Genomic DNA, 24,887 nt, shown 5'->3' with positions numbered 1-24,887 from the left:
ACATAATTGTCCCTCATTACCCACACGGGCATTAGTTCCAGGGTCCCCTACATATGCCAGAATCAGCAGATGCTCAAGTCCTTTAAAAAAGTGGCAAAATTTTTCATATAACTTGTTTACATCCTCTCATATGCTTTTGATTATTTATAATACCTAATATAAAATGTAACTGCTATGTAAATAAATGTTACATTATATTATTTAGGGAGTAATAACCAGAGTAAAAGATCTATACCATTAAGTGGAAAGGCAAATTTTTCCTCAAATCTTTTTTATCTGCTGTTGGTTGAATCCATGGATATGGAACACAGTGATACAGAAGGTCAACTTTATAAAGAATAAAAGTATACTCCAAGTATTGAATTTGATACATAAAAACCCATATATATATTTTAATGAAAAATATGATTATTATGAAGAAAAATTTACTCACAAGTAAAAAATGACAGATTACCTATAAAAGAAAGACATTTTGATTGATAACCAAAAAAATAGATCTTAGAATCTGTGAAATAATGTTCACATCGTATGGGACAATAAAACAACCCAAAATTGTGTCCTTAGCTAAACATAGTGTTTATGTATTTTCAGGCCCTTAAAACTAAAAATTCTTAAATCTTAATATTTCATGGAAAGAATTCTTAATGTTTGTATTTAACCACAAAGGGAGTAAAATCCTAAAGGTAGCATAAATCAGAAGACAATGATGAACACAAATAATCAAAGACTCAAATTTTTTTAAAATCAAGGTTAATTACTGACTATAAGAGAGAAAATTCTCACTGTCAACCCTCTCAACTTTATTCTTAAACAAACTTAGGAAATAAAAAGAAGCAAAGTATGATAATTAACAGAAAACACAATAGAAATATAATAGTGATAGCTGTCAGTATATAATTACATGCATATATGCACAAATGGGATATATTAACAATTAAAAGTAAGAAATTCAAATGGTATGAAAAAAATACAACTATGTGCAACTTATGGGGAAAACATTAAAACAAGCAACAATACTAACACAATCAAAATACTCAGTAAAAATAAAGGAATTAAATTATTAAATATTATTTAATAGGAAGCTGGTAGATTATATTAGTACATGTAAAAATAAAATTTAAATAAAAAATGGTAACTGGAGTTAAATACTAGGTAGTAGTAAAAGAAACACTGTCAATAAGATGTAACTGACAAATTTTCTACCACTACAAATAAAGTCTCAAAATATAAAATAAATGTAATCATAACTATAAATAAAATTACCATTTTTACAAAAAAGGGAAAAATATTATTATATTAGAATAATGTCACTCCACACTCCCCAAAAAAATAAAAAACAAGATTTTTTTAAGATTCAAAAATAAGAAAAAATAAAACCTAAAACAGAAACCAGTGTTTGAAATATGTTATCAAATACAGGCCAAAAAATAGTCTGAAGAAATGGCAAAGAAGAAATCTTACAAAGGTTGCAGTTTCATACAATGATTCAATTAAATTAAAAACTAAAAATTACAATAGGTTTTTAAAAAATGTTTAAAAGATGAAAGAGAAAATCACAATGTAAATTTTAAGTTTAGAATTAATCAAAATGAATGAAACTGTGTGGAATGAAGCTGAAGTCATCATTAATTAAAATTTATCATTCTATGTGCATTTTGAAAATATAAATTTAAAATAAATATATAAAATATTCAATTGAAGATATTTGAATGCAGAGAAAATTCAATGCAATGGAAATTTATGAAGGAACTATTAAAATAAATTGATAAAAATAATAAAGAAAAGGTGAATAAAATCAAAAGTTAGTCTTTGAAAATAATATATACACAGACAAATTGACAGGTTTACCAAATAGAAAAATATTTACAAAAAAAAAGGAAATCATAATTAAGCAACAAACTAACAATTAGTAACTTTAGAAAGATTGTCATAAATAGAACAAGAGAAAAAAAGATCAAGAAGCACTAAATCAATAGAAATTTGCTCTTTAAATAAGAATTAGACAAAAGAAAAAATGACACCTGAGAACCATTTTATAGACCCTACTAATATAACAATCTTCTGCTTTCTTTTTTGGCAATATATTTATACCTCCAGTGGATACCTGAAATCTCAGAGTACTGAACCCTAAGATACTATGATTTTACCTATCTATACATACCTATGATGAGGTTTAACTTATAAGTTAGTCACAGTAAGAGATTAACAAAAACAACAAAATAGAATATCTATAACAACTTCCTCATATTTCTCAAACTAATGTTGAGAAACAAGCTCATTCTGATTAAAAGTTTTCAGAAATGTATAATTTAAGTCTACAAACATAATCTTACTTCTCATGTTCAGGTATAGTACAATAAATAAACTGAACAGGTAAAATTTTTTTAGAAAGTATGGTGATATTTTTGTTTTGACTTCAGCTTTATACCAATACCAGCAACCATCTGCCCCAACCGCAGCTTAGCTTTGTGAGTCAATGAACACCCTCATTTTGCTTCAATTAGTTTGAGTTTGGTGTTTTCAATTAAAATATGTCCTATTTTTTCTATCAAATTAGAATTTTTTAAGTGATAACACTGTTATTGTTAAGGGTGCAAAACAAGCCCACTAACGTCCCTTGTGGGTATACTAAGTAATAGTTTAACCGTTTTTATTGCAATGAAATACTCTCAATGCTATTTGTGGTATTAATTCATTATGTGAAAAAACCTTATCCAGATGAAGAAAAATGCCTAAAAAGGTAACATGAATTTCCTAAAATTACATGAATAGAATGATTTGGAGTGAGAATTAGAGTATGTTTGGTTGATCTAGAGTCTAAGATTTTACCCAGTATACTTCATTTTTTTTTTTTTTTTTGGAAACTAATATAGTATAACATATCACAAATGTTAAAAATATTAAAGATATTCCCTCATCAGAACACATTTAAGTAGTCAATAACTCATAAATGTTTGCCACATATAAATGTTCTTTATATATAAATGTTCTATATATTTTAAGGTAGGTAAAATATGAGAAAATAATTATCAAAATATTATATATATGTATACACACACATATATATACAAACATATATAAAACAATAACATGTAACTATAAAATTAAACTATTACTTCAACTTTTATTACGGCATTGCCAAAGGTTATTAATGACCAGGGAAAACAAATATGTAGATCAATGTAAAAAGGAGCAACAAAATTGTCTATGGGATACAAATATATAAAGCATATATTGAAAATAAGATGCAGGAACTAAATCTGAATTGATATCTTTAGGTCATAGGGTGATTAATTTTAACTTAATTTGTTCTTTACCAATTTAAAAATTCAGTTTTTATCTATTTGGCATATATTAATTTTTATAATCATAATAGATTCTGGAATATATGACTAATAAAATCAAAACATTAAACAGACTACCTGCCAAGTGACCTCATTTTCATTTCCTAAGGTTCTCCTATATAAAATGGACAAGAAAGAGGGGTCATCAGACAAATGGCAGAAACATTAGGCACTAGAAAACATCAGCTGCTTCAATATGTGAAGGTAATGACCTGCAACTTGGTATTAAGGTATAACTATAATAAAATGTTTAGGCTCATTAGGAGGAAAATTAGTATTTCAAACATTTTTAGTACTGATACATTAGCATGTCTCTTAGGACAAGCCTATGCAGCATTAAGCAATAGCTCATTGCACCATTTCCTCAGTACCCTGATGGCACAAATAAGGCGAAGAAATTGTGAAATTAGAATGGAAAGGGAATGTAAAGTTTAGGAGTGCTTAAGGAGTTCAAGGATAAAGAAGAAGGAAATATATAAAGCTTTGGAAAGAAGTAGATAAAAATGCTGTTTCAGATATACTTCTTCCCTAGCAATCTATTGGGCATTACTAAATATTGTATCACTAATCATGCCCCCTGGATATAGGGGTTGGAAATCTTAACATAATAACTTAGCAGCTGAAGTACACAACACAGAAACTACATATTAACATGATTTATTTTATGCAAATTAAAAGTGATTTATATGTTATTTAATTCTTCATCTCTGCTGTTAGTTACTTATATTACCTCATTTTATAGATAAGAAAATCAAGGCTTATAATATTACACAACTTTCTCCAAATCATTTACTTATTTAAACAGACTCAGAATTTAATCACTGGCCATCTGACTTAAATGCCCAAACTTTTGCTCTCTTAATAAGGAAAATATTCTGCATCCCTTGATGTAGATGCTTGGGGAATGAGAGCCAATGAGGTGCTATTTAAGCGCTGAAAAGGCATTCTCTTTAAGATAGACCATGCCAAAATAGCTAATACAACTTAGAGAATATCAACAAGTGTGAATTAACAAAGAACCACTTGAGCAAACTGGTGTTTAATTTTATAAGACAAAAGAGTGACAAGAAATAGAGAAAATGCTCATAAAGAAACAAGCAATTTTTGAGATCTGTGTCCCTCTCTGGGGGCCAGGAGGAAGAGCTATAATAGATATAGACCCTCAATAATCTTCTGATGATCTTTAGAGAGAGAATTAATCAGGCAACTACAACACGGGAATTAAATGCTAGAGGCAAATAAACGGGTATTTACAGCACAACTTGAACATCTAACATAAGACAGTGGAATGTAAGAAGAATCCTCTAGAAGCGTAGCCCTGGGCTCGGTTCATGGGGGGGGATGCAGTTTTTGGAAATATTAGATAGACTAAGACTATGAACAAACACATAAAAAAGAAGAAAGAAAGGCATTATTGGTATTGAAGTTGGCACAATGTCAGAGCACAATAGTAGAAATTAACATATTACTCCATTGAAAATGTGGTGAATTTAAGATGAGTTTAACAATATACAATTCTGAGATTTTGAAGTTTACACTGATGAAAGTCAAGTTCATATATGTTGTAAAAATGCTGTCATGCATTTGGGACATAAATATGGATATGTTAAAGAGAACTTTGAAGGCCAGTAGTCTGAGTTAAGCAGGTATTATCAAGTGCAAAACTGTGTATCTGAGTCCTTGAAAAACACAGTGAATATTGCTTTCCTGTTCTGTTAGTCAGATTTTCATTGCTGTGACAAAAATACCCAAGAAGAAAAACTTAGAGAAGGAAAAGTTTATTTTGTCTCATGATTTCAGTCCATGGTTTGAAACCTCATAGGGGAGGGGGAAGGGTATGGTATAAAAAGCTGTTCAGGTCATGGCAGCTGGGAAGGGGCAAGAGGGGGTGGGAAGGTTGACAGAGAGAAGAGAACCAGGAACAAGATAGAGTTCCCAAGGGCATGGGCCCTGTGACCTCTTCCTCCAGCCATGCCCCACCTACCTACAATCAACTCCAGTAGTCCATTCAGGTTATCAGTTCATTAAACATATTAATCCACTGATGAGTTTACAGTTCCCATAATCCAAAAATTTCACCTCTAAACCTTGTTGCATTGCCTAACACATGAATTTGGGGGGGGGGAGACATTCCAGATCCAAACCAGAATGTCTGTGGTATTCTAATTTCATCGTAATTCTAATCAAGAGATAGACTGAAGTAAGGCAAATTTGTCTCAACCAGTAGAAAATCTATTGCTTTATTCGTCAAATAAATATTTACTGAGCTTAGTAGGCATTAGACATTAAGCATTAGGGGATGAAGGGTGACTCAAGAAGGGAAGAGTGAGGTCAAGGGTGTGGCAGGCGAGACCCGGGGCCCAGGGTAACGCCACATGCATCTAAGATGGCGACTGGCAGAGAGCCAAAGGGCGTGCTGAATGCGCCTTGAGAAAAACAGGAAGCGTTTACATTGGCTGTATGATAATTTGTTCAGCCGCCTAGCACGTGGACAGATCTATCTTACATGTATGCTTGAGCTCGAGATCGCTTGACCTTTAATAGGATTGGATGGACATATCTGGTTATAATTGCATGTGCATGAAACTGCTGATATATTGAGGGTGTTGTCTGAATAAAGCGGAAGCTGCTTCATGAACCTCTGAAGTGTACGTGTCGTTTGTCCTGCTAGTCGGTGGCAAGCGACACATGGGAACTGGGGCAAAAACACTGAAAGTAAATACAAGACTTCAAAGTCCCTGATACCACATGAAATCAGAAAAAACAAAAGCAAAAACAAACAAACAAAAAACAACTAAAACAAAATCATTGCCATATGTTAAATGGATCATTCAAAAGACATATATGGAGGTCACTGAAAATTAAGACAGTTATTAAATCTAGGTGACTGGGGGCAGAAGAAGATATTGCAATGATTTCAACTGTTAGCAAGGTATTTTTGACTCCTAAATCCACATTTCCAATGTGCACTCCTCTTGAATTCCAGATATTTATTTCCAACTATCCACAGTTACCTCTAAGTCAGCATACCCAAATTTCTTCTTAAAACCTGACCCTCCGACTCTACTTCCCACTTCAGTGCTTTGCCATCGCCAGATGGCGGTTTCCTTTTCCCATCCCTGTCCTTTCCAGTCCTGTTCCGTTGAATTCTGCCTCCACTCTGCACAAGTGCTTATTTCAGGCCCTCACTATCTCACACAGGGACACACGGAGTACATTCCCTGTTTTCAACCCTATGTCTTTGCAGATTTCTTATAGCAGTGTTCTCTTAAATGGAGGCAATTTTTCCTCTTAGAGGACATTTGGCTATGTCTGAAGACATCTTTGGTTGTCACAGAAGATGAGTCTCACGTCATGGGAGTTCAGTTGGTTGAAACCAGGGACACTGAAAAATATCTTATACTATCCAAGACAGCCCTGCCACAACTTGGAGTTATTGGTACATAAAATCAGTGTTGCTGTGGTTGACAAACCTAGCTCCACACTAATGGCAGAGTATATTTTTTCTTAAAATGCAAACTTCATTCTTCCTGACTTGCCTCCTTCCTGCCTATCATCCCCCACATCTTCCTCACATTACTCTCTTTGTTATTACTTAAATAGACCATGCCCACCTGCTCCTCTGATTGCTCTTTCCACTTCCTGAGATGCTCATTCCTTATTCTTTCTCTGGTAAAAAAAAATATATATATATTCCATGTACTTATGGCTTGATTCAAACACAACTTCTAAAGTCCTCTAGGCAACATGTTATATTCATTCTCTCATTCTCATAGAACTAGGTCACAAAACTTACACATCCAATTAATTTTTTGTCTACATGTCTGTCTTTTCCTTCTAGACCTACATTGTTTAATACATGTGACTAGTTGAGTAATTTAAATGTAACCATGGCAACTGAGGAACTGCAGTTTTTAGTTTTATTTAATTTTAATTAGTTGAAATTAAAATTTTCTCATGTAGTTGTTGACTACTATATTAGACGTTTTAGATAAAAGATATCATCTTTATCTTTCATCACAAATTCTTTTGGAGAGTTCTGATCTAGAATACCTATATTCAGTTATAGGCTTATACAGTTAGCTAATATTTGAATAAGTGAATAAATGAATCATTTCTGTCTCTGAGTAGTCAAAACAAAACTACTTCTAAAGATTGTGATTGAACTCTCAAGAGTTAGGATGCTCCCATTGATATTTTAAAATATTTTTAAAGCAGTTTTAGCTTCACAACATAATTTAGAAGAGGATTTTCCATGTGTTCCCTGCTCCCTGCACATAGCATTCCCTACTACCAACATCCCCCACCAGAGTGGGGCATTTGTTACAACTGGTGAACCTACACAGACACAATGAAATTACCCAAAGTTTGCAGTTTAAGATTCACTTTGGTTTTGCACATATTAAGGATTTGGAAAAATGTGTACATATTCATCATTATATTATCATAATAGAGTATTTCCATTTCCATTGTCCTAAAATGTTTTTATGTTTCCCCTATTCATTCTTCACTTCCTCCTTCACTCCCTCCAACCTTTGGCAACCAATATTTTTTTTTTCTTTTTACTATCTCTAGTTTTGCCTTTTCCAGTATATCTTACAGGTGAAATTATACAGTATATATCATTTTCACATTGGCTTCTTTCACTTATTAATATGCATTTAAGGTTCTTCCATGCTTTCTTCATGTTGACTAGCCCACTTCTCTTTAGCACTACATAATAGTCCATGGTCTGGATGTACCAGGATTTATTTATCCAGTTATCTGTTGAAGGACACTGTGGGTTTCTATGTGAACATAAGTTTTCCCCACAGACTTTTAGTTAGACCTCTTTGGTACTAATAACCCATTACCATACTTACTTTTCTACTTCATGTATAGATCTTTGTTCTTAATTATGTTCTGGTTCATCAAGGAAAAGAACCTCCTTTGCTTTTTTGAGTTTCTCAAGCACCTCAAATAATGCTTTTCATCTTAAAGCTGCTAAAAACATTGAAAACACTTGTCTGGAGAATTGAGAGTAGATCCACTCCACCAACTTCTCACATGACAAATATGGTAAAATTAGTGTCTTTCTGAAGATAAAGGGAAGAAGAAGGTTTAATAAACCACTAAGAGTCTTTCTACTCCAAGGGCAATTTTTAAAACTAGCATCTCATTCCAGGAGAAATGGAAATTCCTTGCATGGCCTATGAAATTAATGCATTCTGCCTTTGGCAAGGAGCCTCTTCCAACAGCACTGAAGGAAAATTTTCTGACTTTCATGTGAGTTTACTTCATTTTCAGTGTCATTATTGGCATTATTTCAGATATTCCTATATGGGATTTTTGTCCTGTAGACCCTTGGTGTTTTCTTCAATGTGACTTGTCACACTGAGTAATCTTTTATGTTATATTTACATAGTAACATATTGTATCATCAAAGCAGGGCAACGGGATTACTGATATATGGAAGAATAAATTAAAGAGAAGTTAAATAAAAACTAAAGCTTAGTACTCAATATCTAAGGAGAGAGTGGCATTAAAATTTTCAGTTTGGCACTGCTACATATGTTGAGGGATGATTTCGGCTTTGTTGCTGGGCCTGCTAGTAAGTATTGAGTCCCAAAGTCTCTCAGGTTCCAGAACGATGAGGCATCGAAATGAAATTCTTATTTCCTTAAAAAGCTTTCTAAGTGGCAAATTCATATTCTATGGTTTTTCTCCTTTTCCTTAGAATATGTTAATGATTATTGATATATTTCTGAAAGAGAAAATAACATTGTCCAGATAGAAAACTTCCACAGTTTGGAAAAATGAAGATTTGAGAAATTCAGGACTTGTCTAAGGCTTCAGTGATATTCAGAGTCCAATCAGGACTAGGATTCAAGTCTTCTGCAAACATAATGTCAACCTTTACCTTTTACAGGAGAAAGGGTTAATTGTAAATTTAAAAAGAATGCTATTGTTATTTCAACCACATGTATTGTAGTTCGATCTGCTAAAACTCAAAAGCAGATGCTAAAAAGACTTCAATTACCAGTCACATGGAATAACAGGGATGGGGTGTACCCTGTGCCTGGAATAACCAGAAAACGAACAAGATGAATGGAACCATGGTGTATAAAACACTGTGCATCAGACAACAAAGGACAAATAATCAGCAAGACACAGGAAATGATTGAGGGGAGTCATAGAAGTTTGCTGTGATATACTTTCTTGACAATCTGTACAGGGAGGGGGAACTGAGATGGAGCACAGCAGACCCCCTTAATTGAGGAGATATAACTGGAGTTTGGAGAGACAAGAAAGATCAGGTTTACAGGGCAAAGTACAGGAAAGGAGAGGACTACCCAGTGAGGATCCTGGTGGACTGCAGAGAAACCCAGTATTTATCTGGATATTATTTGGCATATGAAAAAGTGAGGAAAATACTTAGAAGCCTGGGAAAAATCATTTGAAATTATTAGAGGGAACAAGGAAAGGTGCCCACACTAGGCTGGGAATGCTGTCTTTCCCAGAAGTCACTCTGAAAATTTTAATCTGAAGTCTTGGGTAGAACAGAACACAAAGAAAGGTCTTTTTTTGGATGGTGTTAAGCTCTACCCTGAGTATTACTCCAGTCCCACCTAACAAATCTTAAAAGTAGCCCAGAGAGTACAGCACAGTTTCTAACACCTTAGCAGCATTCCAGAACAAAACTGATCATTATTTATAGGAAACATCTAGCATCCAAGATTAACTTTGTGGATTTATGAAGGATTGGGTAAGGTTTCTGTTTTATATACAAAAAAAAAAATGAGGCTACTTCTAATTTACACAACCTGTAAGTGTTAGCTGGGATCTGAAACTCAATCTGGTTGAATTCAAACCCATTCAATAAACAAGTAGAAAGTTAGGTATATATTAACATGTAAATCAGATGGAAGGTCTTCATTCTGAGTTTTTTTAAATCATTTTGATGTAAGTTATTTGATTTTGGCACAGTGATCTTGGACCAAACAGAAATTGAGAGTGAAAAATTTGAGAGGAAGTGGGAGAGATGGGGAGAGGTGACGGTCATCAGTGAACATAGCTAGACCAAGAAAACATGGGTAGAGCTTAGAGTTTTATAATTACAATTTTTCTTTTTATTTGTCCTGTTAAACTAAGGAATAGAAAAATTAAGGAAGACATGCTCGTAACTTTCCTGTCCGATCTTAGAGCAACTGAAGAATCACACATGTATATGATTAATGTCATCCAACAGGGTATCTGACACACAGAGATACATGTGCATAGCATATATTTATCTGATATGATTATAACTTGTGACATTTTTGCCGCTGCTCCTGAACTTATTTCCTTCTAAACAACTATCTTTAAATGAAGTGCTTATATCGTACGTATTTATAGTTGAATAGAGCCTGCAACTGATATTCTTAGTTCCTGAAACAACCCATGATGATGGCTGATCCAACTTGAGATTTAAAGGATTTTAAATACCAATGCTTTTAAATTCAAATGCTTTTAAATACCAATTTGCCAACTGCTGTATTTCTATAACTATTTGATCCATTTAATCAAGCTCCTCTAACTGATCCTATTTCTGGCATATTCTGTTTCTATTGCACCACTAGTCAATGTTCTTTTGTTATGATGAACTGACCAAAGACATTTGTTCATAAATTTAAAATGTGAGGGAATCTTTTTATTTAAAGGGCTTTAATAAAATGATCAGTCATTCATTCAAGAATTCACATACAAGAATTCCCTGTTGGAATGAAACTACCTTTTGAGTGTGGTGATGGAGAAGATGAGAAGTGTGAGATACTGAAAAGAACAAGACATGGTACTAGACCTTGAAAAGCAATTGAATCAAAGCTAATTTGTAAACCACCTATGCAAAATGACACGAACTGACCTGTAACTGTACGTTTGTTTATAAGAACAAAAGAGATATAGGTGAATCTTTGATTCAGCATAGTTGAAAATAGACATTATGTTTTCTTCCCAAATTCTCTTCCTCCCTGGACCAATATTCTGTTTGTTAACCTGAACTCAGTTCCCTCCCTCTCCTCTTTCCGTTACCAAATCTAGAAATGCAGCATTCCTTTTGAGATTTCAAATAAATAGCATGTGATATCCTTGGAACAGTTTTTGCATAAATTTACATAAGACACTGAAGCTCACTTGGCCCCCTGAAGAGTAAAAGCTAGCCACAGATGATACTGCACTTGAAATAGTATACCAGCGATGACAATTGTAATGATGCAGGCACTTGAATTCATTAGTCTGTTGTCTTTTATCAAGGGAGGAAGTCAGTCCTTTCAAATTCCCAAAGTAGTGAAGGGGGAAAACAGGGAAAGACAATTAAAGAAGCACTAGCTTTCTGTTGCAGGGACTAGAAGTGGAAGAGGAACTTGGAACCCTGGATGTCCACATCAGCAGCTGACTTAACTACAGACTGCAAAATTCCAGATGAATCTATGAATCAGATGCAATTTTTTAATTCCCCTAATTCCACAAACATTTACAGAGAGCTTCCTATGGAAAATGTATAACACCATACTTACAGTAATTTCAAAATAATCATGTAAGTGCTTAGGTATAGCTTTATAAAATAGGTACTTCTACACTTCATGGAGATATACATCAAATTATCTAGCAAAGAGTGTAGCAGAGTGTTAATTATTATTCTTAATAGCAATGTCCTTTTACTCTTTGATCGTGGCAGATGATATTACATGTAGATCCCCACAAATTCTCTTAGATCTCTTTTATTCATTTTGATGGTGACCGGAGGTTTTCTACTACTTGGCAAAAGTCTCTTTTAAAGTGCCCAATTATTATTGATTAATATAGCATTCACTGCAAAAACTTTGCTGGGATAAACCGCAATGGATTTATTTTCTTTTAATATGTACATAAGTACAGAGACATAAATTCAGAATAATTGTACTGTATAGATACTGATGATAATATGGATATATTTGTGTTCCCAAAATGTTGATAGTCCTAAGATTCATGTTCATGATAATAGGATATTTCTGGCAACTGCCATATTGAAATACTTGGGTAAAAAACCAAAAAACTATAGTTAAATTCATAAAAATAGATTAGAGGATAAAACTATATGTTTAACCAAAATTCATAGCCTTTCTAGAAACTATTTATAAGACCCACTAGGTTGTTCTCCTGCTCGCTACTCTTAACTTTTTAGAAATTCCACATTTTTTTTCACTAGGGAGAAAATCATATTTCTTTGAAGAGAGGGAATTGCATCCATGGAAATGCTCTTTGGAGAAAGTGAAGTTATAATCTCAACAATACATGAAAATTTGTTTTACCATTTTAGGGATACAAAACAGAGAAGCAACCCATAATTTAATGACTTGGTTTCTTTCATGTTTTTATTTCACTTGGTAAGCTGGAAACTATTTTTAAGAAAATAATCCATCAGCCTAAGAAGAGAAATTTTTGAATACCTTTTGCTAATTCTGATATAAAGCCCCATCAAAAAAGAAATAGACTTTCTCTAAAATTCTTTGTGATCCAAATTCTTTCCATCTCAGGTGTAAAATAAGATCTAGACTCAATCAGGTATTTAAGTCAGAAACAAAATTCCTTGTGCTTCGCTAACACCCAAGCAGCAACTCAGGGAGTATTTGCCAATTCCTAAAAAGCGAGATATGAGTATGGATGTGGATATTTAATATTTTAGGGAAAATATAATAAATGTAGGTCTCTGAATGCAGATGTAGATACAGTGGCATGAAAAGCCGTTGAGGTTTTGGATGCAGCCTTTGAAATGGGGTTGGTGAAAGGTGGAGCACCTGATGACCAGGAGACCAGGACTATGGTGAAAGCTGCCATGGAAATTCCAGCCCATTCTGCCAAGAGATGTAACTTTTACATTTCCCTGCAGGATCACTCTGGTTAAACAAATTAAATCTCTTCCAGAAGAAGGGCAGACTCTCCTGCTCTGCCTGTAGAGTAGCATGCTAACTAGCAGTCACTTATTAAAGTGTGGATTCACAGGGTCACATTCATCGGAGAACACACAATTAAGTGGGGAAAATTACATTAAAGGAGATAATCAAGTTTTCTTGTAATTATGCTTATGAGTAAATTGGTGTGACAATTCTTTTTGCTCTAATTATGTGATTCAGGAACAATAGATGATACATTAGACTTTATATGTAAAACAATCTTAAAAAACTCAAGCTGTATATTATATATGTAGTTTTCTCACTGTTTCAAATCATATGCAAGTTAAGACAAATCGACTAATCCTAATGAGAAATAAATGTATAATTTCATACTGCTGTCTTGTTACTAGTTAGAAAATGTTTTGCATATGAAACCTGTCTGAGACTTCTTTGGACTTGAAGATCATTTGCCTAAATGGCAAAATATTCTGAGCAGTGACGTTATTTCTTATAAAAAAAATAAATGCATTTTGAATAATTTTGGCTGTTATAGACTCAAAACAATCATATACATATTCTAAAATGTATTAAATTTTAAAATAAAATTTAAAATCCATAGTAGAAAACAAAGTTAATCATGTCGCAGTAAACAATGTCCTAACTTTGTCCTCTTAAATATCCATTGAGTTCTGTGCACTACTTTTCTGGTATTTCCTAATCAATAAATATAAATGTTGATTAGTTTCTGTAACAAGAATTATGCCAAGATCTATGGGGTTAAAACAAGACAGATCAAGGGATCAAGGTAATACACAAAAGAAACTATTATACTTCTCATAGTCATGGATCTTTGTATAAATGGGCATTTTGGAAACCACATAGATAATGCTATGGGCTTATTCTAAAATGGCTTCAACTATATCATGTTTCACCAAAAAGAACAACTGAGTTAACAATTACTTATCTATCAGGTGCAAGATAATTCATCTGCTTAATCTAAACCTAGCCTACTCCATGTGTCCTGGTCTTGCTGCCAGTAAGCTAGCATTTGCTAGCATTTGCTATTGCCTCTGCCAAGTTTTCTTCCTTTAGGACTTTGCCTGTTTCCTTAAATATCATTTTCTCAGAGTCTCTACCTAACTACTCCATTGTAAGCTCTAATTCTCACCTCATTACCCATTTTTACTCTGATTTTGTCTGTTTTTGAAAATTTTATTTTATTGGTTCTTCCTAGTTGTATGTGACAGTAGAATCCATTTGTATAAAATTATACAAGCATAGGATATGTCTTATTCTAATTAGGACCCCATTTTTGTGGGTAGGCACAATGGTTCACTTAGGTAATTTCATATGTGTACACAGGAAGATTATGTTAAGATTTATTCTACTGTCTTTCCTATTCCTATCTCTCCCTTTCTTTTGTTCCCCTTTGTCTAATCTACTGAACTTCTTATTGTGCTTTAGCTTGATTTATTCTTGATAGGTAGCACTTATTCTTGAAAGCATTCATCCATTTATTCACTTGTTTACTAACTTATTGCCTCTGGTTCTTACCAGAATATAAGGCCAATGAAGACTGAACTTGATATTCTTCATTGCTTAGTCCTCAATTTTTAGAGCAGTGTCCAGGACATAGTGGGTACTTAATAAATGGTTACTAAGTAAAAACTTCATTACTAAACTTATTTCAAATGTTTTAAATATCTTAAGTCATCCAAAGGTTGTATAAATGGAAAACAAATTATTAACTTTACAGTTAAAGTACTGAGAAATATGGTACAATCATTTCTGGTCTTCAAGTGCCCGTCAGGAAAAACTAATGTATGCATTCACCTCTGACTCTAGGAACTACTAGAGTTTAAAACTGGGGGATGATATAGTGCTATTTCTTAGTCATTTACAGAATTATATTTCTATAATAAAAAAGCAAAGTAGAAATAAGAGATGACTTCTATGAATTTATTTCATTTCTTTTATAATTCTCTAATTAAACTTTTAATATCTGGTTATATAAACTCTTTGCTTTTGCTTTATCTTTCTCAAAGTGTCCCATTTCTACCAGAAATCATTCTCTTTACAAATTATTAGGGTGAGGAAGTTATTTCAAAAAAGATTTAGTGCAAAAAATTATATAGTATGGGATAAGCTTTAAAGATATAAAATTAATTTTTGTATATATAGGAGCATTGAAATAATTCAAATCTTATAGAGAATAAAAATGGAATTTTACATATCCTTAAATTCTCTATTCTGTGCTTGTTTCCAGTTTCCCTAGATGGACAGAACCTGCTTTAGTGTTTTTCGACACACATCTAAAAGTTTTGACTTATGCATCACCTAGGTGCAGTAATGAATAAGAACTGACATCAAATATCAATAATATTGGCTCAGCTAAATGGTAGCTGACATCAAGTTAGATTGCTGAAGAAGTAAACAAAATTGAAATTTTTGTAGTGTATAAATACCGCCTGACATCATTTGTCCTTCAGAGGATCAATGACTGCATGACCTAAATATTGTTCTCATTTCTGTATATAAAATGGCTAGAAATTGAAAATAAGGACTTTCTGTTTGAGTTAAATAACGAGTGTAAAAAAAAATCAGAAATAAGCAATTTTTCTTCCTTTGTTGAAGTGGAGCATCCATAGTTTTTTTAAGGTAGGTAATTACAGATATTTGTTTATGAATGATTTTTAAAAGTTGATGTGAATTAATATATTTATGTCCACAAACTAGCAACTTTGGAAAAGCAATTAACCTATCTCAGATAAAATTTAAAACTGTAAACTGCCTAATAATTGTGTGACATACCTTGATATGAAAGGGACAAAGTACTTCTACTGAAACATATCCAGTTTTTAGTAGGATTTATATCAAGTTTAATACAGTTACAAAGTTCATTTGGAACAATTTTAGACTTCTAGTTTTTTTTTTTGCTAAGGTGCAAAATATGTACTGCAGCTTTATGTTTATGTTACTGATGAACATAAACAGTATGTTCACAGACTGGTAATGTATCCTTTGAATGGCAAAGTCAGAATCTGAAAGGTTTGAGGAAGAAGAAACATAAGTGAAATTGGGTAATTATTCCATGATTCAAAGGCATGGGATACTACCATGTCACAGAAGACTTATAAGGAATCACTAATCCATCCTGGTAATTAAATGCATATTAGCTCAGCATCTACAAAATTTGGAAGGCCAATAAAATTGAAACAAATAAGATGCCATGATATAATGTTGTAATGAAAGCCTCATGCTTACGTTGGTTCAGAACTCTGCATTCATTTATCTGTTCATTGCCTTGTTAGAATATTAAATGTGGAAAATAAACTCTGCTAGATGCTGGAGATATTAAGTGAAACAAAGCTGAAAATATCCTTTTCTCATTTATTTTCATTCAATTTTATTGTAGAGAAATTTCTGAAAAACAGTAAACAGAAAGACCCAAGAGGTTTGCTGACTGTGACTCATTCTCCTGCTGCTGCATGGGAATGGCACAGGTCGGCATTTTCTAAACTGATACAATAGGGAGGGGAATCAGCTGTGATGAAAGAAAAGCAAGCTTTTTGTTTTGTTTTATTGTTTTTTAATGAGTGGTCTCATAGATATTTGCATTGAGATACAAAATAGCTCATAGTGAATCTAGGGGTCAGAGTGAGATTTACTTCAAAATAAATCAGCCCATATTTGAAATTAAATACCACAGGGTGAATGAGAGGAATTCAGAAGAGAATCTGCTAGAGAACATGGTTTACCGTATGAATGAGATCCCAATTATAATAAATTATACTCCATGTATATATAATGTGTCAAAATATACTCTACTGTCATGTATATCTAAAAAGAACACACATTAAAAAAAAGATTGAGTCTTCATATAGTGTAATATTGAGCTGCCAGGTAGAGAAGGTTCAGAGAGGTTGAGAAGGAAAGATTGTGGATATTTTCCTTCTCGGGCCTCAAGAGAGAAGAGGGCTTTTAAGTGATGATGAAAAGTAAAGTTGAATGAAAATGGAACAAGCCACTGGATATAAGAATGTGGAAATCAAGAGCAGCATCAGTGGGCTGGACTCTATATTTGCACTGCAATGGATAAAGAGAAAATGATATTAGCAAATGTTTGGGAAACATGAAATAAGATAATGCATAAATAACTGCCACTGAGAACTCATAGAAATAATGAATTAAAAAGTAAAAAAAAAAAAAGAATATGAAACCAGAAATCAAATAAGACATAATGAAACAAGGACAGGAAAATTGAAAAAAAAAATCCAACAGAAATAATAGGAGAAATATAGTAATTTAAATGCAGAAATTCAATACAAACTTTAAAAGTTTGGCTGACCCTAAGTCAGAAAGATTTAATGAATCATAAAACAGATCTGGAGAAATTAATCAGAATGCAATAAGGAGAACTAAAGCATAGGAAGTATAGAAAAAGTATAGGTCCATGGAAAATTGAATAAGTTTCAGTAAACATGCAAAATAAGCTTTGAAAGGAGAGACTAGAAGGAATTGCTAAGAAAACAATATTTTAAAAAATAATGACTGAAAATTTTCCAGAATTGTAGAAAATCAAGGCTATTCATACTGAGAAAATGAGGACATCAGGTCCTGGGAAAGACAAAAAGAAAAATCCACATGCTGACATAGCATAGAAAAATTGAATATAAGAAAGATATCAAAGCTACTACAGTGTATCAGAGAAAGATCAAAGGGATCATCTACAAAGGATCAACTACTTGATTTGGAGTAGAGTCGCATCTGCAACAATAGTGCCAGAAGGACATGAAATATCAGAAAGAAAAGAAAATAATGACATTTTCAGGTATAAAAACACCAAGAAAGTTTATTAGCTATACCCTTTCCCTGAAAGAACTGCCAGAAAATATCTTTTAGCAAGAAGAAAATGAAACCTTGAAGGAAGGAGGGAAAATAGTCAATTGTAGGCAAAGAAATAATAAGATATACTGGTATATCTAAAAACATCAACTGTTTACGTGACTAATTTCATGGTGGCAATAAACGCCAAATAAAAATAACATGGAAAATAGGAGGAAGTCCAACAAGAGTCTCTGGAAGGCCTGATAGAATCACCATCCCAGTGATAACAGGTGAACTTCCTGGAAAATGAGTCACAGGAGGCTCCTCTAACAGGGACGCTGTTATTTTCCTGCTATGTATACAGGACATATACACATCTATATATTCTGTGTTTTTTTAACCTTTCTATATATTAAATTACCTCTATTAATACTTTCCAGCAATTACTGTTAGCGCTCATTCTGATTTTTGGTTTTGCTTTGTAAGAAGAGTTTAGTAAAGGAAAAATACTTTCAGAGTTTCTCAAAATATTTCATTACAGATTACTTTAAAAAATAGGTTCAAAATAAATATCTATTTTCAATAGCAACATCGGAAATGAAAACATCAGAGTTCTAACATTATAAAACAGAAATAAAATTCAATTTATCTAGATTTTTCAGGGACTTAATGGAAACTTTGCATATTGTATATATGGTTTTGTGAATTTTGATCATTAGATGGGTAACACTGAATTCTGCATCTGTGATTTCTGCTTACAAATCTAAATTGTAGAATTTTCCTAAAATTGTGTCCATGTAAATAGCTAAATGCAATTTTAGCTAGTCATGTAACATAAATGCCTCTCTCTAGGGGCATCAAACAATTAGCAAGTCTAATACTGACTAATTAAAATCTCTCTCTATGCACCATATAACACATTTGTTACTGCTACTTTGATAGATTATTTGAATGTGAACTATGTCACAATGCCATGTTTTCCAGAGACCCAGAAAGTCTTTGTGCTCTGCAGTCACTGCTGCTTCCCAACCTCCTGACATTCCGTAGCAGGTATGTGACATAAGACAAATTTCCAAAACAATACAGGTGACCAAAACTTTCACTTAGGAATGTCAGTCATCATAACAAAACATCATTTTTTAAATATACATAGCAAAGAAGAGATACTTTAACAGAAACTTTTAATAAGGCTTTCAGATGTTGAATTAAAACTGTTGTTACAGTCCTTTTGACTTGAACAAAGTGTGCAAAAACAAAAACAAAAACAGGTTAGTCATTTTGACATTGAACATTTGGACCTCATATCATCTCACCTTTCGAAATATGTATAATTAATGTGTGTCTCCCTTGGTTGCCAAGTCTAATTTGGTTATTTTCATATTTATTCATTCACTATTTAGAAAATCTAATGGTATGTCTTTTTCACCTATGGTATCACTTACCAAAATAAAATGCCTGATTTACAAAATGTTAGTTTACTTCATTTCAGTTTCCATTTAATTTTCCTAGAGCATAAGGAGCTATAACTACTTAATAGAGTTTTATCATAAATATCCTGTATCATATGGGTCCGTGGTGTCTCTATATGCTCCTAGAAATAAAATTTTACTTGGTATCTAGAAACAGTTCATAATATAATATTTTGGAACTAATTGGCTCACTCCAGTCAATTAAATGGAATATTTCTAACAAAGACAAATCTATTGAAGTATAATTGTGGTTGAGCCCATCGTTAAAATTCTTGGGACTGACGATGACAGGACACCAGAACAATTTCAGCTGGAGCAATCAACATACAATTTTTAGTGAGCATATTTCTTCTTTCTCAAAGAATAATAATAGCATGATAGTAACAGAACTTTGACTATACTGTCATTTTGAAGTTAGATGTTAGTAATCTATCAGATTTCTTTTTCAGCTAATTGGAAAAGAAGAGGAATATGGAATCAGGGTTCTCATTCTACTGGGAACTTAGAAACAAATTAAGATGTTAGATATAATTAAATCAGAGTTTTCAGGGACAGAGGAGGCCATCCATCTAGTCAAATTGCTTTCATTGGAGAAGGTACAAACTTAAATCATTCTTCCATGATTATTATCTGAACCCTTTTACAGATGTCCTCAATTAGCTCAGCAACTCAAAGCAATGTTTCATAGTTTTCACAGTTGACGAAATCAGCCTTATATCTGAATACCTCAAGTTGCAGATAAAATACTTTTGTTACCAATTTATATGTTGCAAAGTGAAGGAAGCCCCCCCTCCTTTTTTTTAACTGTTCTTTATTCTTCAGGTTTCCTTCTAAGCTCCTCAGTTATTTTATGATTCTGCATTAAAATTTAATTCAGCCTCTCTTCCATTTACTTTTCTTGGTGCTCAAACTGGACAAAGGGCTCTTAAAATGTGTTTAAAGTGAAACTGAATATGACAAAATTCCTTCCACTGCCTAGTGTATGCATGTGTATATGAATGTGTAAGATCTGAAGCTCAGCAATCCTCTACCAAATACACATTTTAATGATGCTTACAACTAATTCCTACATTCGTTCTCCTCTTCAACCTATTAAGTTACCGTTTACCTTGGAAAATTGTTTCATAAAAATAAATTCACACATACAAAGAATAATAAGAATATTTTGGGAGAACTGAACTCACCGTAGGAGTGAAGGTGGCATCATTGATGGAATGCATGTGGCCGTAAAGTGAATGTTCACATCTACCCTAGAAAGACAGGAAGGATCAAGTCAAATAAATTACATTTCATTTGTGAAAATGAAAGATACTTGTATTTAAGTTTTAAAGGTTTTTGTTGTCCCACAATAAAATTAATATATCCCTAAGATATATTAATTAATATTATTAATTAATTAGAAAATATTAGTTTTGCCCTTTAGAACCATTCAAAATTGGCCAGGGCTGATGGGCTGTCAGGGTGTTGGTATCTACTCTGAAATTCCATTCCTGCTTTTATATCATGAGCCATTAGCGAACCCTCACTTGGTTCCATCATGCAACTCATTTCCAGAAAAGCATTTCTACCACTGCTAGGGTAGGGGCTGGGTTTTTTCCCCCTTTTAAAATTATAGGACCACAATTTAATTCCAGAATTTTGTAAGTTCAGCATTAATATCATTCCATGTATAAAAGTGTTACAAAACATACATAATGATATTTTTAAATACAAAATGAGCATTCGTTTTGTGAAAACCATTACTCTGTATCAGATAATCCTCTCCCCACCCCCAAATTAAATTTAACTACGAAACCTTTCGAAATTCAGTTTAAATGTTTTCAGGAACAATTGATCCCACATTAGAATGGAGCTCTGCGTGTGGGGCCTTCATTTTGACATAAATGTTTCAAGGGTATTCTTGGACTATATTAGGGAAATAACCCAAATTTTTAACAGAACCAGGATAAGTTATGTCTGGACTATTGTTTAGATATTCTCGAAATTCAGATTTCTCTCAACAATGATTTTTGAGCAATTAATACATGAGGCACAACTCTAGGTTCATCAGCTGTGTCAACAAATGAAACAGAACTGTATCTTCTTGGACCTTATATTAGTGGGGGGAGATAGACTTTGGTAAAAAGGCATAAAGAGTGTTAGGAGATGGATGATAAGTGTGTGAAGAAAAAAATGTTTGATAGAGATACCATTATTTCGGGAATTGGGGCATATTGGGTCTCAGAAAATGAAACCCCAATGTGATACTTTGACATACTAAGCTGAAGAAACAGTTTCAGGATCAAGGTTTCTCTGGTCTTCCCCTGTTCCTCCCCCAAGCACAAGGAGGTGGTCTCTCTGAAGCTCTCTTATCTGACCGAAGCTTCCTTATCTGACTCTTTCAAAAGTAATGTGGTTATTTTGGACCTCCTTCCTAATGTCTCAGTATCCAGGGAAGGGAGACTGAGGAGTGTTACCACTAGGAGACTTTGTCACAAGCTACTGTCTGCTGCCCAGCTTTCAAGAGAATCATTTACAGACTAGTGTCTGTCCTTTGGGCCCAATCAATTCCCCTAAAAATCATTAACTGCTTCTCTGAAATTGCCTACAGCCCCTCGCATCCTTCCCCCTTATACTGAGGGTATTTAAGCCTCACCCACTTGTCCCTTCTGTGGGCTTCATGTTAGAAGGGCTTCCATGCAGAAGTAGGTTAATAACTTTATATGTAAGTTAATAACTTGTATGAAATTTCCCTCACCCCCTCAGCACCCATAGGCAAATCACATTATCAAGCATAGTGATTCAGTTGGACCCTACTCAAAAGGTAAGGTCTGAACAAAGACCCAAGGTAGTACAGGAGTTAGCCAAGCAGATATCTGGAGGAAAGGGTTCCTGGAAGAAAGAAAAGCTAGAGCCAAAATTCCCGGGGTGGAGTTTGCTGGGAAGTTTCTGGAACATCATGGAAGCCATTGTAGAGAAATCAGTAAGGAATAGAGTAGATTTACTCAAAAGAAAAGGCTTCATCTACTGTCATTCACTGTCTTATATGTACTTAGGCTAGAAGTGAGATCACAGGAATAAACTACAAAATGAGATAGTGATGATAGATTATTGTGATGTTCCCTTATTGTTACCAGACACTTATTTCTAAACTAAGCAAAATTAGAAAGGCTAGATAATTAAGTTCAACTTATTCCCCACTATCCCCATTGTTTTCAGCAAGTTAAATTTCAAATAGCTATTTACAGAATCAATGCATGCTATTAATCTCTATATTCATAGAATAGAAAACTTTCCCCACATAAATTTCACAAAAATATGTAGAAACATTTTTATGTTTGGCATTCTCTCAGGATCTTCATTTTCCCCCTTGTTATTCTACTTCCATATCTTGATACTGTTATAACTTTAAAGCAATTATACTGAGAACTTCAAATCATCTAAAGTCCCAAAGTAGATATAAATTACTCATAAAGCCAAAGAGGCAAAGTGTAAGATGGTATAACAATTATTATTTTTTTATCCTAAGGACTTTTGATTTTCTTTGAGAATTAATATATGGTGAAATAATATTATACTTGTAGAGTGAATGTTAATATTTTTAAAAAGTTTTAAATTGGCAAATGTGTCTTAAAATATATTTGTACTAATAAAGGTTTTGCATTTGGCCCTCTTCTAACTTGAGAATCTCTAAACTATTTGATTAATTGGTAAGGAAAAATGTAGTTTCTTGATTCAAATCCTGAATGCCAAGTTTTAATTCAAAGGAGGTCTCTGAGGCACTATTGAAAAGTCTTGAAAATATGGGGTTATAATGGAAATGCTGATGGTCCATATTTGTGCTGCTATAACAAAACCTGACTCGAAGATAAATGTTTCATGAATTAAGAAAAGTTAAAAAAGCTTTTCTTTCCAGCTTTGTTCCCAAGATAAAAGCGAATATACTCTTTTTGAGGTAGAGGGAATATGTGGGTTACTAATATTCTAGACTGCAAACAGCCTTAATCAAAAGCAATACCCAAACTGGGACATAATTTTGGAATATCTTCTCTGATGAATTCTTGTCAGAATTGTTTTCTTTCAAAGGAGTAGGAAAAAGGAAAAAGAGGGAAGAGTTAAATAAATATATATATCATGTGACTCAAAAAGCATTGCTTCAGCATTTGCTTCTCTCAGAGAAGCTATGTGCAATAATGGTTTTTATCACTAGTCCTGCGGGTGGAAATGCCTGGCTCTTGGTTTCTGGGTCTGTCACCTAATAGCTGTGTGACCTTAAACAAATTGCTTTACTTCACTGTGCTTCAGTTGCCTGCTGTGTACAATGATGTAATGGCATTTAACCTTCAGCTTTGTTCGGATAATGAATTGAGCTAAGAATGCATGTGAAATGCTCGTATGCTGGCTAACACAGAGGACTTAACAAATAATAGCTTCTAATTCCATAGACAAAAATGCTGAGACTTCCAGATAAGTATCTCCACCCTGATCTTTCCACTGGGGTCTGGAACAGAGTATCTTCTCCTTTTAAAATAGGTCTGGAGGTACCTGTGTGGTTTATTCTGGGCCCTCGGATTTGCTCTGCATCACCTGGCCCTCCAGGTCCTCTGGCTCCTGCTTGGATTTGGCAGGAGGAGAGCAGCTGCAGGGTTCAAAAGAGCAGCCAGGTGAAGAAAATGGGCACACCACCACTTCTGCTCCATTTCTGATCAGCTTTGATTTTGTTGATGATTCCATCCTCTAGAAAATTCCGCAACTCCTGTTGTGTGGGACCTTTCCCATGCAAGCAGAGCCCACTGAGTCCAGTAATGTCCTCCTTCCCCTGCCTTTTCAGACCCAGTCAGTAATGGGTTCCCATTATTTCCACCCCGCTATGTCCCTGTGTTGGTTCCTGAGCCCTGCCCACTCCCCTGGAGACATTGCACATTTTACTCCCTGTGTCATTTGCTTCCTGCTGCTGATCTATCTGATAGAGTATGTAAGAAACAATAGCAAAAAGGGACTTTGGGCTTACTATTTCCCCACTGTCTATCTTCACCTCTACCAAAGCTTTCTGTTATAAAACGTACACATGACATCACCAGTCGCTCACACAAACAAGACACAGGGCATCAAACCTGGTGATCAGAATGCACCTCTTTCTCCCCCCACCTCCTCCAACCCACATCCAGCACATCCAGCCCTACTCTGTCCACTGCTCTCTCTCTCCATCATTTTGCCGTGGGCAGGACATCATCCATGGAGCCTGACAACAGCTATCACCTCCATGTTGGTCTCTTGGCTCCCACTCTTAACATCACTAACTGTCCATTCTGCATACCACACTAGGGAATCAATAAAACCTGTATCAGATCATGTTATGCTCCAGCATAGTATGAGTG

At 33.9% G+C, this 24,887-nt stretch overlaps 1 protein-coding gene across 1 annotated transcript in view; it reads right to left on the bottom strand.

The window, feature by feature from the left end:
- Nucleotides 1–24,887, bottom strand: part of Spag16 (sperm associated antigen 16) — a 1,066,789-nt gene that overhangs the window by 245,430 nt on the left and 796,472 nt on the right. The window contains exon 14 of the mRNA XM_047546617.1: nucleotides 20,715–20,780. Within this exon, the coding sequence (XP_047402573.1) occupies nucleotides 20,715–20,780 (66 nt within the window). The remainder of the gene's footprint in view (nucleotides 1–20,714; nucleotides 20,781–24,887) is intronic.

Source organism: Sciurus carolinensis, chromosome 3, assembly GCF_902686445.1.
Source record: "Sciurus carolinensis chromosome 3, mSciCar1.2, whole genome shotgun sequence".
Classification (NCBI taxonomy): Eukaryota; Metazoa; Chordata; class Mammalia; order Rodentia; family Sciuridae; genus Sciurus; species Sciurus carolinensis.
Note: the sequence above shows the minus strand (reverse complement) of the source record. Positions and strands in the feature narration are given on the sequence as shown.